General features: G+C 43.3%; 1 protein-coding gene across 2 annotated transcripts in view; it reads right to left on the bottom strand.

Annotated features, from left to right (window-relative positions):
* Positions 1–16,043, bottom strand: part of braf (B-Raf proto-oncogene, serine/threonine kinase) — a 40,552-nt gene that overhangs the window by 19,132 nt on the left and 5,377 nt on the right. For both annotated transcript variants that reach the window (XM_032505372.1, XM_032505373.1), the window contains exons 2-4: positions 11,746–11,847; positions 10,345–10,632; positions 5,861–5,964 (exon numbers count right to left, since the gene is read on the bottom strand). In XM_032505372.1, the coding sequence (XP_032361263.1) occupies positions 5,861–5,964; positions 10,345–10,632; positions 11,746–11,847 (494 nt within the window). The remainder of the gene's footprint in view (positions 1–5,860; positions 5,965–10,344; positions 10,633–11,745; positions 11,848–16,043) is intronic.

Here is a 16,043-nt window from a genome sequence, read left to right as displayed (position 1 = left end):
GGGTAGTGGCTGAGTGGCTGAAGATTCAGAAGCTTTTGTCCAATATATTTCATTTTGCCAAGCAGTCTTTCCCTTTGCACCAAAGCTAAAACTACATCAACAGGCAGTGAATGCATGAAAGAAAAGGAAACCACTGCTCTTCTCCCTTCCAGTACTGGATAGAGGTCATGACCCATCCAAGATTCTTTCCTTGGCCAAAAAGCAAGCCACAATTGTTGCAGACCAAGGGTCCCGAAGAACTGGCAGCCCAAATGACTGCTATAACAAGAGAGCTGTCACTGGTTTTTGACCATAAGGTTTTTGCTGCCATTTTGGGGAATGGACAAAGATCCTGTGTCAGCTTCCTCATGCTGCGGTACATGGACTTACATCATCTAGGTTCATGAAGTGGTGCTGACAGTTTGGGATCCTCTTTGGTCATAAACCACATTGGTGTTAAGTTTCTGCAATTCTGTCAGCGAGGAAGTGGAACGCTCAGTTTATTCTCATCCTCACTGAGAATGTTACGCCAGTTCTTGGGTACTTGCCTTTGCTGGTCACTTTGCGTTGGCTTCATGCCCTCTTCTTGCCCTAGGTTCTGCCTTCAAACGGATTGTTGGTAGAGTCAAAGACTATGTCTGTCTTTGTATTCCCCGAGTATCCCTCTACAGTGGGGCTCGAAAGTTTGGGCACCCCAGGTAAATATTTGTATAAATGGCATAAAGAAGCCAAGAAAAGATGGAAAAATCTCCAAAAGGTATCAATTACAGATTAGACATTTGTATAATATGCACAAAAAGTTGATTTTATTTCATCATTACACTTTCAAAATAACAGAAAAACAACAATGGCGTCTGCAAAAGTTTTAGCACCCTGCCGAGTTTATAGCACCATACTTTTTAAAGCTGAGACCCGACAGGTCATGGATTGTTCCAATCATCGTCTGGAAAGACCCGAGGGTGTCAATCTTAAAGGTTTTAAATGCCCAGACTCATCTGACCCCCCCCCCCCCCAACAATCAAACACATGGCTTCTTTAATAGTTTTCTAGAAAACTGAAAAATGAAAAAAAGTTGATGCGCTTAAAACAGGGAAGGTAGAAGAAGATAGCAAAGCGTTTTTAGATGCCCAAAATCCTCTGTTTGGAATGTAATTAAGAAAGGGCCGTCATCAGGAACAGTGGAAGTTGAAACAAGATCTGGAAGACCAAGAAAAACAGCGACAACCACTCGCAGGATTTGGAAAAAACAATTCCAAACCCCCGTTGGACTATGTGATCCATCCAGAAGACCTGCAGAACTTGAGTTGGTACACCATTCCCCTATAAAGAGATCTGCACAAATATGGTCTTCTGGGAAAAGTCAACAGAAAAAAATGCTTCACGTCCTCACCATTAAAAAACAGGTTTTTAAGAAGGAAAAAAAATATAGGGCAAGGGTCGGCATGTGGGGGCCCAAATTCTGTGGACCATAAGGTTAAAGTCCCAAACCTTTTTGGGCCCAAAAGAGCAAAGGTTTGTTTGGAAAAAGAAAGGGCTCCGTTTAATGAAAAAACCCGGGCAGTTTTTAAGGGGATGGTGGGGGGGGGGGGGGGGGGGGGGGGGGGGGTTTTTGCCCGAAAATTGTGGTCGTTTCCAAATTTTGGGAAAAAACTGCCGTTAAAAGAGGGGGATGGCTTTCAAAGGGGTAATGATCCCCAAAAAACCTCAAAATCCCCCGGGGGTTTCATCAAGAGGAGTTTTTTGGGGGTTCTGCCCGGTTTCCCCCAAACTGCTGGGCCCCAAAATAAGTAAATCTTGGGTAGACCTTAATTGCAGTGCGTGACCCAAAAAGGCCAGGGAAAAAGCTATTTTGGGGGGCACAAAAAGCCCTTTAAAAACTGTGATAATTTTCCAAAAGGGGGGGGTTTTGGGCTTTCCCCCCATAAATCAAAGGCAGAAAGGGGAAAGGCGGGTTTTCATGTCTAAAGAGCTTTTCCGATAACCCCCTTCTTTCTCTGGCCTGGGGAGAAAAGTTTGGAAAAAGGCGGCAACCTCCTTTAGCCCTTTTTTTTCAAAAAATTTACAGAGGCAAGTTCCCGATGGAAGAAGTTCATGCATTTTTTTGATTTTCATAAGTTTGGGGGGGTTCTTTTTCAAGTCCCTTCCCCAAATTTCCATGAGGACTTTTTTCTTTTATATTTATGATGGTTTAATATGGCCATTGGGAAAATTTTTGACCCTCCCCAAAAAATGGGGGGAAAATCGCCCCTTGGGGATTTTTTGTACGTTTAAGGATTTTGATGGAAATACATAAAATTTGGTAGGGGGGAATCCCAAAAAGGCCGGGAACGGGTTAGAGGCCCTTTATTTTGTTGGGTGGTTTATTGTAAAAACTTTACCATCCAAAAAAAAGGGGTTTGACATCACCTTTAAGCCCGTTGAATGTTTTGGGTTAAAGGGGAAAATCATGCAAATAAACATAATTTGGCTTGGCGGGGAAAAAAAATGGGCCCCCCGCGGCCCCATGAAATTTTTTTGCAATGGAAAGTAATTTTTTTAAAGAAAATAACCCCCTGAGAATTGTACCAATTTTTTGGGGCTTGGGAACCCCCAAGTGAACGATTTCCCCAAAAAATGGCACTTTCTGCACAATATTTCCAATTTGTTAAAATGTTTTTTGCCTATTTTTGGAATCCCTGGAAAAAAACATTACATTTTTTCTGTAATTCAAACATAAAAAAAAATGGTCTCCCCCCGCAACAATAAACCAGGATGAAGGAATGAAAACAAAACCTTGACTGAAAAAAAGAAACTGGTTTTTGTTGTCATAACCCCAACTAATTTCTTTGACCCAACTTTGTTCTGCACTAAATTCCCCTCAGGGCGCCGTTTTTATCAGGGGAGCCATTTTTTCCCGGGGGACAATCCCTAGGTGCCCTTGCAACAGGGAAAAAAAAAAAAGATGGGCTTCAATCCAGAGAGATTCAAACCCAATTTAAAATTTTTATCTAAATCACTTGAAGAACAAAAAACGGTGTGGGGGGAAGGTAGCGAGGGGAAACGCTAAAACCCCCGGGAATCTGCGGGGGGGAGTTTTAAACCCGTTTCCCAGAGGCCCGTGGCCCGGGCAAACCCGGATCAGGCTCCAAAAAGGAGAGGGGGGCCCGCAGTTGGAGCCAAAGAGAAAGGGCCCCATGCAGAGGGGGGATGTGTGACTTGAAAGTTCGGGGGTTTTTTGGGTCAAGTGTCCCCCCACCAGGGAAACAGAGCATCTGAAAAAAAACCCGCCCGGGGCAAAACCGCAACCGGTACAAAAAAGCCCCAAAGATCGGACCTGCCGTACTTTATTACTGAAAACCGGGAAGGGCCCAAAATTTGGGGGGATGAAAGGAGAGAAGGGGGCTCGAAAAAAAGGGGCTTGTAAAGGAGAAAGGGAAAATAAGGGAAGTAAAAAACGTGGAGGGTTTGAGTTGGGACTTCGGAGAGGAAAAAGGGGTCAAAATCAGGGGCTGGGGAAAGGGTTAAATTGAGCAAGATTGAGGAAGCTCTTTCCGGAAAAAAGGGGAGGAGGCAAAGGAATTCTGGAAAAACCCAGGCTTCCCAAAAGAGCCCCGCTGGGGAAGCAAAGGGCCAGAAAAACAAGAACCTCATGGCTGCTCTTGAGAAAAAGTTTAAACATCAGCTGGAGAGTTACCTCAACCAGTGGAAGGAGGACAAATCCTCCCTTCTTCAGGCCAGAGAAAGCCTGAAGCTGACTCAGCAAGAAAAAGAGCAGGAGTGGGAGAGGACTGAGAGCACCTTGTGGTGGCTGGTAGAGCTTCAAAGCCAGATAATGCAAAAGCCAAAGAAGAAGAAGAAGTGGTACAAAAAGCTTCTGCCTGGCTGAGGAAGAGAAAATTCATTTGTAGTGGTATAGTATCTGTCTGTCTGTTGGTCCGTCTGTGTGGGTCAGTGTGTGTGTGGCGCTGTCTGTCTGTCTTTGTGTGGGTCGGTCTGTCTGTGGGTCTGTCTGTCTGTCTGTGTGTGGGTCTGTCTGTCTGTGTGTGGGTCTGGCTCTGTATATCGCTGTGTGTGTGTGTGTATGGGTCTGTCTGTCTGTGTGTGTGTGGGTCTGTGTGTGTGGGTCTGTCTGTGTATGGCCCTGTCTGTCTGGGTCTGTGTGTGTGTGTGTGTGTGTGTGTGTGTGTGTGTGTGTGGGTCTGTGTGTGCGCGTGTGTTTGTGTTTGCTCGCAGGGCGTGTGATGCGTCAATGAAGTAGTGTTGGAGTAGTAGAACTTGTAGTCAGTGCGTGCTACATGCTGCATGCTCCTTCTGCTCGCCACTCTCTGCTTCCAGCTACTGCCACCGGACAGCCCTTTTTTTTTCAGTGGCAGAAAGAGGAGCAGAGTGTGTAAGCCTCCTCCACCGGTACATAGCCTCTCCACTGCCAAGACCTCTCCACTGCCAAGACCTCATACATGGCTCCCCGTGGCACACATGGGAACTGGTCCCTTGTAGTTCCAAGCTAAGTTGTACAGGATCTCGGAGCAACAGTGGGCCCCAGAGACGCGGCATGCAGGCCCATTGGTGAGTGGAAACGCCCTGATGCCCGTCAACCACTGTCCAAGTTATAGGTAAATAGCCCCAGCTATGGGTAAATAGTGAAGACCCTAACAGCAGTGCAGGTGGAAGAAGTTGGTGTGAGAACGTCTGGGAAGGATGAAGAAGGCAACCCCACAGCAACATGGGTTAAATCGGGAGGGTACAGTGGCTAGGGGAGCAGACCCTGTGGCGATGTGAGAAAACTGAAACTTTCTTCATGACTATATAATAACTAGTGCATACACACAAACACTAGCTATAAAAATTATGTCATGTTTGTTGGTGTGACGGCCCTGGGCCTGTCCTACATGTGTGCTGTGGTTTGTCTTGTTAACTTACAGGTGTAGCGGAGGCGATAATGAGATGACTGTGATCACCTGACCGGTCCTCCCGGACTATTTAACCCCGCCCGCTCCGAGACCGGGCGGCCGGTCCATCCATACACCTTCATTCATCACTGATACTATCACACGTCATCGTGCTCTTGTTTGCATCATTATTTAATAAATGTCACTTTATTATTGTTACATTGCTGTGCATCCCCGTCTTTTGTTGTGGCCTGTGAGCCGGTTGTAACAAGTTGGGGGCTTGTTTGCTGTGAGTACAAAACCAGGACCATGTTTGTGGTTTTCTTTAATTAATCCTAGTTAATTGCAGTTGAGGCAATTTGGTTTAGTTGAGCTGGTCTATTGTTCTTTAAATGTTAAGTTGCACTACAGTCATGTGTAATAAATGTTTAAATCGGGGAAACGCAAACGCGTTTGCATCCTAAACCCCCAAAATATAAATTGGCTCAACTTATTTTATTTGTTGTTAATTATAATATACAAAATATAGTTTTTTGTCCAGAAGTACATGTTGTTCATCCAAAGAAAATAATTAACCCTCCTGTTGTCAAATTTTACCCATTTTCAAAAAGATTTCCTTTTGGACTCTTAGCTGCCAATATTTACCCGGGTTGTAATGTTTTTTGTCACGCAACTGTTAGGAACACTGTACCTTTTGAAAAGATGCCTGGAAGTCTGGAATGCGTCTAGTTGTTGCACTATGACCATTAAATGCACTTTACTATGTTGTTGTACGCTCTATTGCAATAGAGAAGTTGATGTAATAAAGAAGTGCATGTTTCAAGTTAAAGTAAAAGGAATCTTTTTTATTACAGTGCTATCAAAATCAGCATCGAGAATTGTCTTATTTTACTGGTATTGGCGCCGACCACTGAACTTTTGGTACTGTGACACCCTTACCGTGCCGAGTCAAACCGAGTCAAGCCAAGCCAGCACGTGTATGTGAGAGGAACTTATGTGAGCCGAGGACTTACCCGTCCTGTATCCTGTAGACTGCACAGCACTCTGGGATGAGGCCTCGCATCATGAGAGCCTTCTTCAGTGAGTCTCTCACAGTCATCCCACAGCGGGCCGGCACCTGAACACAACACAGCACTCACTGAACCCACATGGTAAACACAAGTAGGAGTTGACACAGCCACACAGTTTGGATGCTGAAACCTTTGACAAAACCATAGATGAAGCGTGATGGTTCAGAAAACAGGCATTAGTCTAATTTGAAATCTAGAACAGCCGTTGTGATTGGTTGCCTGGAAAACACCTGACTGCATCATATACCTCAATCATCAGCTATCAATCATTTTCATTTAGGCCATAGACACAATGACAGCGAGCACTTTGTACTATGGATTCTTCAGGACAAGTAATAAGTTCTAGAATGGGAACATTTCCTTTTTATATTTTAAGAAAATAAGAGGGCCTAAAGTATAGTGAGTTTCTCTGCACTTGCTTTTATTATTACATATATTAAAGCGAAATTATTCTTAAAATAGAAGACACACTGTCTCATCTCACATATATTATGAACAGGTAAGTAAGTGGTCAAAAGTGGATTCTTTTTTTTTTTTTCTGTCTCAGTATTGACAGTCTATCATTTGGACTCGGTCTTGACTCCGTCTCGACTAATCCTGGTCATGGACGGGTCTACAGCCCTGCCCACAACACTATTTGACTATCTTTTACTGTGTCTATCATTTCTTAAAGCAATTAAATGTTTGTGTCGGAGTTCGTAACATTCAAACATCTTAATTTTAACTGTCTAACTTTTAAAAATCAAGACTTATGCCAAAGAAAGATTTTTTAAATGTTTCACTTTTTTTTTTTTTTTTGCCTACCCCCAATATGTTGGCCAATATGCAACAGTACATTCATTTGAGGTCATTCCACTTGTCCAAAGGGAGAGACTGACGAGTCTTCAGTTGGAAAAGGTGGACCTATGTAGCAGGACAGAGTGATTACAACTGGAAAGTGGAACAAATGCCTTTAGAAGGGAGCACTGGTAACACTATAGGTATGGATGAAACTAAGCTAGGATGATGCAGGTACCCACAGTGCTGCAAGTACACTTAACAGGGGAGAGGTAGGAAAGGTTTCAGTTTATTATGCAACTGTCGCATTGGAGCTGAGTTGTCTTAGAATATGCAAAGGAAACAACAGGTCACGCTTACATTTTTTTGGAAACAATGCCAGGGTAAACTACAGGTATAGTGGGGCGGCTCAGTTGGAAACTTAGGCAGTCAAATCTTTTAGTCTCAAATTAGCTTTTAACATTGACTTAATGTAGGGCTAGGGCTGCACGATTATGGCCAAAATGATAATCCCAATTATTTTGATCAATATTGTGATCACGATTATTTGTTGATTTTAACCAAAACAAATTTTATTGTCACATAGGCTCAGAGAGACGGCTGACTCATTATGAAGGGGTCCAGCACGGTCGAACAGCGGATACACACGTCGTGTGTATGAAATGTCTGTATCGTTACTGCGCTGCATTTTTATGAACTATGATATTCTGGCCATGGGTCGCATCTCTGGCCCAGGTCCAGCAGCTCCGTCTCACATGCTGTTACTCTACCAACTGACGTTAGTTGCATTCAATAACTTCTTCTGTGTTCTTCACCATGGCGGCCGCAATAGCAGAGTTACCAGCGGAAACACTGGGAAAAATACAGGTTTGCCCCTCATATTTAACATTATACAGCTGTGTTAATACCAATTAAAACCGTAGACAAATGTCAGAAGTGTGGACCGGTGCCGCTGTGTGCCCGGGCTGCGCCGAGAGTAAGAGGAGAGAGTAAAGGAGAGATCCCAAACAGGCACGGCTTTACAAAAGAAATGGGTCATGTAACGCAAAATTAAACCATATCCATATAAACAACACTGCAGTGGATGCGAGGACATTAGGTGCACCGGTGCATCCTAGAGGAAAAATATTACTCGCGTCCTAGAGCCTGTGAGCTAACAGAAGCTAACTAGCACCGTCACCGACTAGCACTGGTCTCTGCTGTTGTCTGAATAACACGGACAGGACAAAATGTTGCGTTTACTGGAAAACTGGTAAACCCTGAGACCGACATAAAAACGACTGTTTTATATCTGTTGAGTTTTCCTCCCATTACTCTGTCCGCTGTGACTGTCTCCATCTAGAAACTAAGCTGCGCGATGCAGGGAACAACTTGGACTGGCACATGAGCAGACAGGGGTTTACGGAGCGGTAGATGCGCTATGCAAAAAATACCCGGAGCGTTCTATGAAATAACGCATTTAAAAAAATAAATAATTGCTTGATCACGCAAATTTGATCGTGGGAAGTCAAAATCGTGATCAAAATTCAATTAATAATTAAGGAATTAATAATTAAGGAATTTGTCTTATAGCTTTTTTTAAATTCTTAATTTTGCAATTCTGTCTATTATTTGTTATCACTGAAACTATTGGGCTTAACATGAATGCTGCCATCAGTCTGGGACTGACCCCAGCCAGGCCTTAATAATTTTTCTGGGAGAAACCCTGAACGCCAATGAGAGATGCATTGAGTTACAGAAGATAGTGGGACAGAGGCTTGCAGCCTCTATTGCCAATTAAAATAAATGTGGTTTTAGTTTATTATAATCTTTGACAAAGAAAATATGAAACCGTAAAACCGTGTTCACTCCATACGTATCCCTAAGAGAGGATGTTTAAAACCGGTACAGATTCCAATACTGTGACTTTGATACTGCTACGTCTTGCTATACCCTGAAACACCCTGCAGTGACCTGCTACGTCCTGCTATACCCTGAAACACCCTGCAGTGACCTGCTACGTCCTGCTATACCCTGTAACACCCTGCAGTGACCTGCTACGCCCTGCTATACCCTGAAACACCCTGCAGTGACCTGCTACGTCCAGCTATACCCTGAAACACCCTGCAGTGACCTGCTACGTCCTGCTATACCCTGTAACACCCTGCTACGTCCTGCTATACCCTGTAACACCCTGCTACGCCCTGCTATACCCTGTAACACCCTGCTACGCCCTGCTATACACTGTAACACCCTGCTACGTCCTGCTATACCCTGTAACACCCTGCTACGCCCTGCTATACCCTGTAACACCCTGCAGTGACCTGCTACGCCCTGCTATACCCTGTAACACCCTGCAGTGACCTGCTACGCCCTGCTATACACTGTAACACCCTGCAGTGACCTGCTACGTCCTGCTATACCCTGTAACACCTTGCAGTGACCTGCTACGTCCTGCTACAACCTGTAACACCCTTCAGTGACCTGCTACATCCTGCTATACCCTGTAACACCCTGTAGTGGCCTGCTATGTCTTGCTATACCCTGTAACACCCTGCAGTGGCCTGCTACATCCTGCTATACCCTGTAACATCCTGCAGTGCCCTGCGACACTGAACTACTACAACTACTATTGGGGCGGCTGTGGCTCAGTGGTAGAGCGGTTGCCTGCCAATCGGAAGGTTGGTGGTTCGATCCCTGCCCCTGCAGTCATTGTCGAAGTGTCCTTGGGCAAGACACTGAACCCCGAGTTGCCCCCGGTGCTGCGCATCGGAGTGTGAATGTGTGTGAATGTTTATCTGATGAGCAGGTGACACCTTGTACGGCAGCCCCGGCCACAGTGTATGGTGAATGTATCCTGTAGATGTAAAAGCGCTTTGAGCAGTTGTTAAGACTGGAAAAGCGCTATATAAATACAGCAAATTTACATTTACTATTTCTAGTCATAGTTCCAATATCTTTAATGTGACGATACCAGTGGGTCCGAGATTTTACTATTTTCTAACAGCTGTGTACTACTATGCCTGTATGGATGGGATATAACTGTTATCATTGACTCAGGTTAAACTCTTTGTGAAACATGAACAAACACAAACAATAAACGCCACAGAATTTTCTTTTGTTATCCAGTTTGACAGTCAGTCATAACTAAAAAAGAGCAGAAATAAACTACTTTAACGTAGATTTTCTTTAGGGCTATATTACATGGTATCGGATTGTTGCATGAACTCCAGTACTTCCCAATACTAGCGAATTGCTAGAATTGTTGGGTCTTTGTAAATGATAGTGTGGTCTAGACTTACTCCATCTGTAAAGAGGTAACTCTTTTATTACCGCTTCCTACACAATACCAATGTTATAAACAAAAATAAATGACAAATTTCACATTACAGCATAAATCTTTGTGTATATTGTCCAGCTCCTACTACATGAGCCGTCTCTGTGTAACGTCGAGTGTTTTCTGTTAAAATGTGTAATGTGAGACAGCCAATCACAGACATTATTAAATCTTGGTAGAAGCATGCTGCATGCCGATTGGCTCACTGACTCTGATGACATTTACTCCTTAGGTAATTGGGTATAGATTATGAGGCATTCAATACTTTAGAGGCTATTGGGTTGGTGCCTCTAAAGTACTGAATTTGGTAACCAGCCCTAGATGTGAGACATACCACAGTCCTCTGTTTGTTGGGCAGGAAGACCCTGACGATGGGCTTCTGGGGGGAGCGAGGGTTGGCTCGGCTGGCGTCGGCGGGCGTCTGCAGCACAGCCAAGGTGTTGGGCGTTGAGGGAAAGGCCTGAGCCCCCCCCGCAACCCCACAGCCTCCCATCTTGACCTCCAGGAGGGATGGCATGGCCGACGGAGAGCAGGAGAAGTCCGTCCCGTTGCCCATGGCCTCCAGCAGCTGCTGCTCCCTCTGCTGCAGGGCGTCCAGCTTACTGGTGTACTCCTCATAGGCCTGGCAGAAGCAACACACCACACAGCTTGCATTCAACATACCTTTAGGCCTGCAACCACACCTTTAAGCCTGCAACAATTACTACATCATTATCTTATTGCAATTAGTAAACCTAATTGCTGTTTGACCACAATGAATTGCTAACATTTGCTAAGGTCTTAAGGGGTATGACTGTTGATGGTAATTGTTGATTTTGTTTAGATGTGCCAAATGGTAATTATATAACTGATTATTGGTCGGATTGGGGGCCTTTGAGGAAGGAGGTTTACCAAACTGAGTCTAACCCTGATCTCTGAGTAGATTTACCCTGAGATGGGAAACTGAGTTTTTGGTTCCAGAACAGCTGATTTGAGGTGGTTCAATCAACTCAGAGTAGGTTGACTTAAGCACGCGCACCACTATTATAAAAAGGCAGCATGAATGGAGCCATGATACTACGATTCACCATGGCAACAACCCCAAACAGCCAGTTTGAACTTTTAGTCAGTGCATAAGTTCCAATATAGTGCATTAATTTCACATTTACTCAAAAGTATAATATTACTGGTGAAATGGTATTGAACCTGTAATCTATAAAGGTTCCAGGTCTACTAATGCCATTCTGAGGCTGCAGCATTATCATTAACAGAATTATAATTCATAATCTTCTATTTCAAAGGGATTACATCATTCACCTGCAATACTGTGGAACTCCTTTATAAATGGCTCTTACTGGTTTGTGTACAGGGAAGTCTACAAAACGTTTTAAAAAGGTTTCAGAGCGAGTCACACTCTTCTGACAGTGCTTTGCTTATACAGTGGCTTTAATAATATTCTCCCCATCACCCAAAAAAACAAAACAGATGGGACGTAGAGCATGTCCACGATGGGTGACGTTAGTGATATGAGGACAGATAAGATTATGTACATAACTGATATAACACATAACTGATAGACTGGGAAGAAAAAACATACCTCTCAAATAGGTTAGATACGCTAGTATTTGGAAATTAAAATACATCTATAGTCGGGGCCTCAATATCATCTCCTAGAACTATGCTAGTTGTTGGCACCTGGCCTTAAAAATGTTCATAACAACAAAAATGACGTGTGGGTGGGGGGGGGGGATCTTACCTCTAGATATATGGAAGGAGGGTTGTGTTCTCCTCCAAACTTGTCCAGAAGGGCCTCTAAGTGTTCTTGTGTCAACTTTATCATCTGTTTGATATTCCAGATCTGTGGAGGAAACAAAGCAAGCACTGTTAACTAAGGGACATCCTTCACTAAAAAGGAACAAAAACCAGTAGCTGGACGCCTGTAGATCCAACCTTTTGACTTTCTCCCGTAAACAGGGCAATGGGGAACTGTTGATATTGAAACGGTTCTCACCTAATATGCTAGGGTCAGATTACATGATAGGAAATAGTCACTGTGTCACATTAGATGGTCATATATTCCTGCCATGACTTGGCAGACTACACGTTGGACCGGGACCAATCAGAGATTGCCGTCTATCACATTGTGTTATGGAGGAGAGTTATGATCAGTAAACGTAATTAGGCCTGCACGATTCATGGAAAAATCAGAATCATGATTCTTTTTTTGCTTAGAATTGATATCACGGTTCTCTGCCACAATTTCTCACGAAGAGTAATGTTTAGTACACACATGAACCATGACAAAACAAATTGGCAGAACATACTTTTTTTTTTGGCACCTATAGCACATTGCTCATCACCACAAGCCTGTAAACATAGAGGCTTCAATGAAGAGAAGGGAGAGCACTGCTGTGCTTGGGAGCGCTTTAAAACCTGTTTTATACCGTCTGTTTAAAACACATTGAAGAAAGTAGTAGCGTTTGGGATGCAGTTGGCTTGTAAAATTAAACGAGAATCAAATTCATTAAGGTTAGCCTGCTAAGGTGCTGCTTGACAAGTTAAGCTAATGCTTGGTCTGTAACGTTGGATAATTCTTGGTGGGTAACGTAAGATTACAACATCGTGCAACACGCTATTTTTAGTATGATCGTTTTGACCACGGTTAACAACTCTGGGCTAACACACAAATGAATCAGTAACGTTAACTGTTAACTACTCTAACGGTCATTTATCTAGCTAGCACACCCCTGACTTCTGTCTCAGTCTCCCGGCGTTGCAAGGCTTCAGTCGGGATGAGAGCTGACAACAGCCCCGAGGACACAGTCAGCCCCCAGCCAGCTAGCAGCCATCCACTATCATTACAGCCCGACCCGGGGACACATCAACAGTCAGCCCCCAGCCAGCTAGCAGCCATCCACTATCATTACAGCCCCGGGGACACATCAACAGTCAGCCCCCAGCCAGCTAGCAGCCAGCCACTATCATTACAGCACAGGGGACGCAAACAGTAAAGAGACTAGCGTGATTTCATCTGCCCCAGCAGGATAGGTGTTGATTTCGGTGGGTATGCATACCTTTCAGATTTTGTCATAGGTCATTTTGTACCCACCACTTTTTTTTGAAAACCTCAAGCTCACTTTAGTTAAAATAAAGTTGATAACATATAATTCTTGACCGACAGATGCCAGCAAATCCACAAAAATCTCTATCCTCACAGGGCAGGCACAGGCGTTCTGCTGCTGCGCTGGATGCACTCTCCTCTGTCCCACAACACGACCTGTCGGGACATTCTGAAACGCTTGACGTGAAAAAGCTTAACATGGTTTAATGTACCTAAACAACCATCAATGATCACCAAATTTCTCATGGCCATATCTTGTCATGAACACTTAAGCCTGTCAAAAAAAACTAAACCGAAGTCCAATGATTATAGAAGTTATCTCCCATTAACGTTTTATTCTTCATTGGCGCCTATGGCGAGGAAAAAGCTTAACGTTTCTCTCTCATATTGGTCCTCATAATCACTGAAAACTGTAAAAAAAAATCCAACCAGAAATTTGGTGATGATTGATTGTAGTTTAGGTGCATTAGATTACGTTATACTTTTTCACGCTATTAGAACCGTGGGGAGTCAACCCACAGTCACTCCGCTGCCCTGCTGAAAATGTGAAGAAGAATCGCTTAATGTCAGATAACGTTCATAACAATAGGACTTTGGGTTAGAAATACACAACTACTCAGTACAGTACAACTACTTTCCACCTCTGGCTACTACACAGGATAAAAAAAGCACTTGTCACTTATCTGCAGTCTTGCAATATCAGACCTTTCTCCTCAGCACGGTGGAGGAAGGTCTGGCTAGTCTACATAGCATTCCACAATTGGAGTGCTCTGGTTTATTGGCATTTCTTTATACCAATCACAATTGTCTTGGGCGGTGCTAAGCGCCGGACGGAGCCACGGTGCCTCTGCAAAATATAGTCTCAGGAAGGAACATGAGTACGTTCAAAAGTTGTTTTAGTTGTTAACAGAAAACACAGAACCCTCCCCCCACCAAATGTTTTACGTATGAAACGGAACTGACACTTTGCTGCTACACAAACAAATTTATTCACCTCTATTCACACACAATGAGGCAAAGAAATTCTTCATTAGGGGAACCAAAACCCAAATGATCTACATCTACAAACATAGGGCGTGGGTAGCTTTGATATGGTTGTGTGTGTGTGTGGGGGGGGTTCTGCGAAGAAATCTTAAGGCAGTGAAATTACTTCAGCATATAAATAATCTACCTAAAATACAAATGTGAGCAAGGGCGTTCAACAATCACTATTAAATTGAATCAACAGTCAGGTGCAACCTAGCTAACAGGTGAAGAACACAAACAATGAAATAATCAGTTAACTGTAAATGTGCCAGAACTATAGACCAATACAACAAGCTTAAATGAACTGACAACATAAGTTATACGAATTACAGTTAACATGCGCTGTGAAGCCTGTGTCCTATTCTCCGACATGCACTCTAACAATCACTGCTGAAAGACGGCCTTTTGTCCAGCCCTATTTCCGATACCAGGGCGGCAGAAATGTTACTGTGGCGGGGCGCCACGGCAAAATCAACAGAGGAAACGCTGGTCCTGGTACACCCACCGGAGTTTAGAACGCCAACACAAAGAAAGAAGAAGGTGACGGATATCCGGCTGACAATGAAGGACATGCGGGAACGTTGTCAAAAATATAGATTACTCTTACCACTTTAATAACGCCGTTACTGCCAAAAAATGCGGCGCGTTACCATAATTGAAGCTCTTTTTCATCAGACCAACTAGATCTCTGAGCCAAAAGGTAAAGGCTTTTTTTTTTCCTTGGTTAGTGGGCCGTGCACGAGACAAGTGCATAAATGCTGACGATTGGCTGAGGTTGAGTAAAATTTCTTGGAAAGCCAATCAGACGTAGAGTTGGGCAGGTGTTGGAAAGCACGCGTAGTCGGACACAACAAACAACACAAGCGAGTCAATCAACGAGAGACAAGTATGGCGTTATGAAATCAAGGAGAGGGGTGGGGGGGGGGTAACTTTTCCTGCTTAAGATTTTACACTGTGGTCTTTAAGTATAAACATCAGGGCACTTATGTTATTTGCACTACAAAGAGTGTATATATTTTATGATTCTGTTAATTGTCTGTTCATTATAATATTCAGGTTTACCATATATAATTGAACATGCACATGTATTTTAAGTTCCACTAAAGATGGGGGGTCACATTTGAGCATTTAGAATGTATTCGAAAGTAAAGCATTAGTTACTTTCTGAAGTAAGTAGTTACTTTTATAATTTGTAACTGACTATCTAATTTAGTTACTTTTTGGAAGAAGTAGCTAGTAACTAACTAATTACTTTTTAAAAGTAACTTTGATGATGCCAAAGTAGCACAAGTTGTTGGAAGTAACAGTACACGAATAACCACTCCTAGAAAACACTGTCTCAACTTGTGTCAACTGAAAATGACGTTGATGGGATGGATCCATCAGTCACTGCTGACTGGGTAGAAACCGCTGAACAGAAAACCGGAGACACAATTTCGGACTCAATACTGTATGAGTGGTTTAACAAACCTATACATTTACTAATTTGCAAATCATTAAATTTAGAATAGAATTTGAGGTTCAGTGGATTTTAAAGATGCTTAGCAGGGCAACATCTGTTAAACCCGCTGAAGAGGTTAATGCTTCCCAGTAGTCACTACGGCTGTAACAGTACACAGAAGTCACGGCCCGGTTCTGGTGCCATGGTTTTACAGTGCGGAAAGTATTCACAGCGCTTCAAAATTAAATTAAATTAATTTTTTTCCTCAAAATTCTACACGTAATTCCCCATAATGACAATGTCAAACAAGTGTTTGAGCAAATTTATTAAAAAAACAAAAACGACGGAGAACTCACTTATAATCACAACATAAGTATTCACAGCCTTTGCGATCAAGCTCAAAACTGAGCTCCGGTGCATTCTGTTTCCACTGATCATCCTTGAGATGTTTCTACAGCTTAACTGG

The sequence above is a fragment of the Etheostoma spectabile genome, chromosome 23 (genome assembly GCF_008692095.1).
Source record: "Etheostoma spectabile isolate EspeVRDwgs_2016 chromosome 23, UIUC_Espe_1.0, whole genome shotgun sequence".
NCBI classification, from domain to species: Eukaryota; Metazoa; Chordata; class Actinopteri; order Perciformes; family Percidae; genus Etheostoma; species Etheostoma spectabile.
This window is presented reverse-complemented; position numbering and strand designations above follow the sequence as displayed.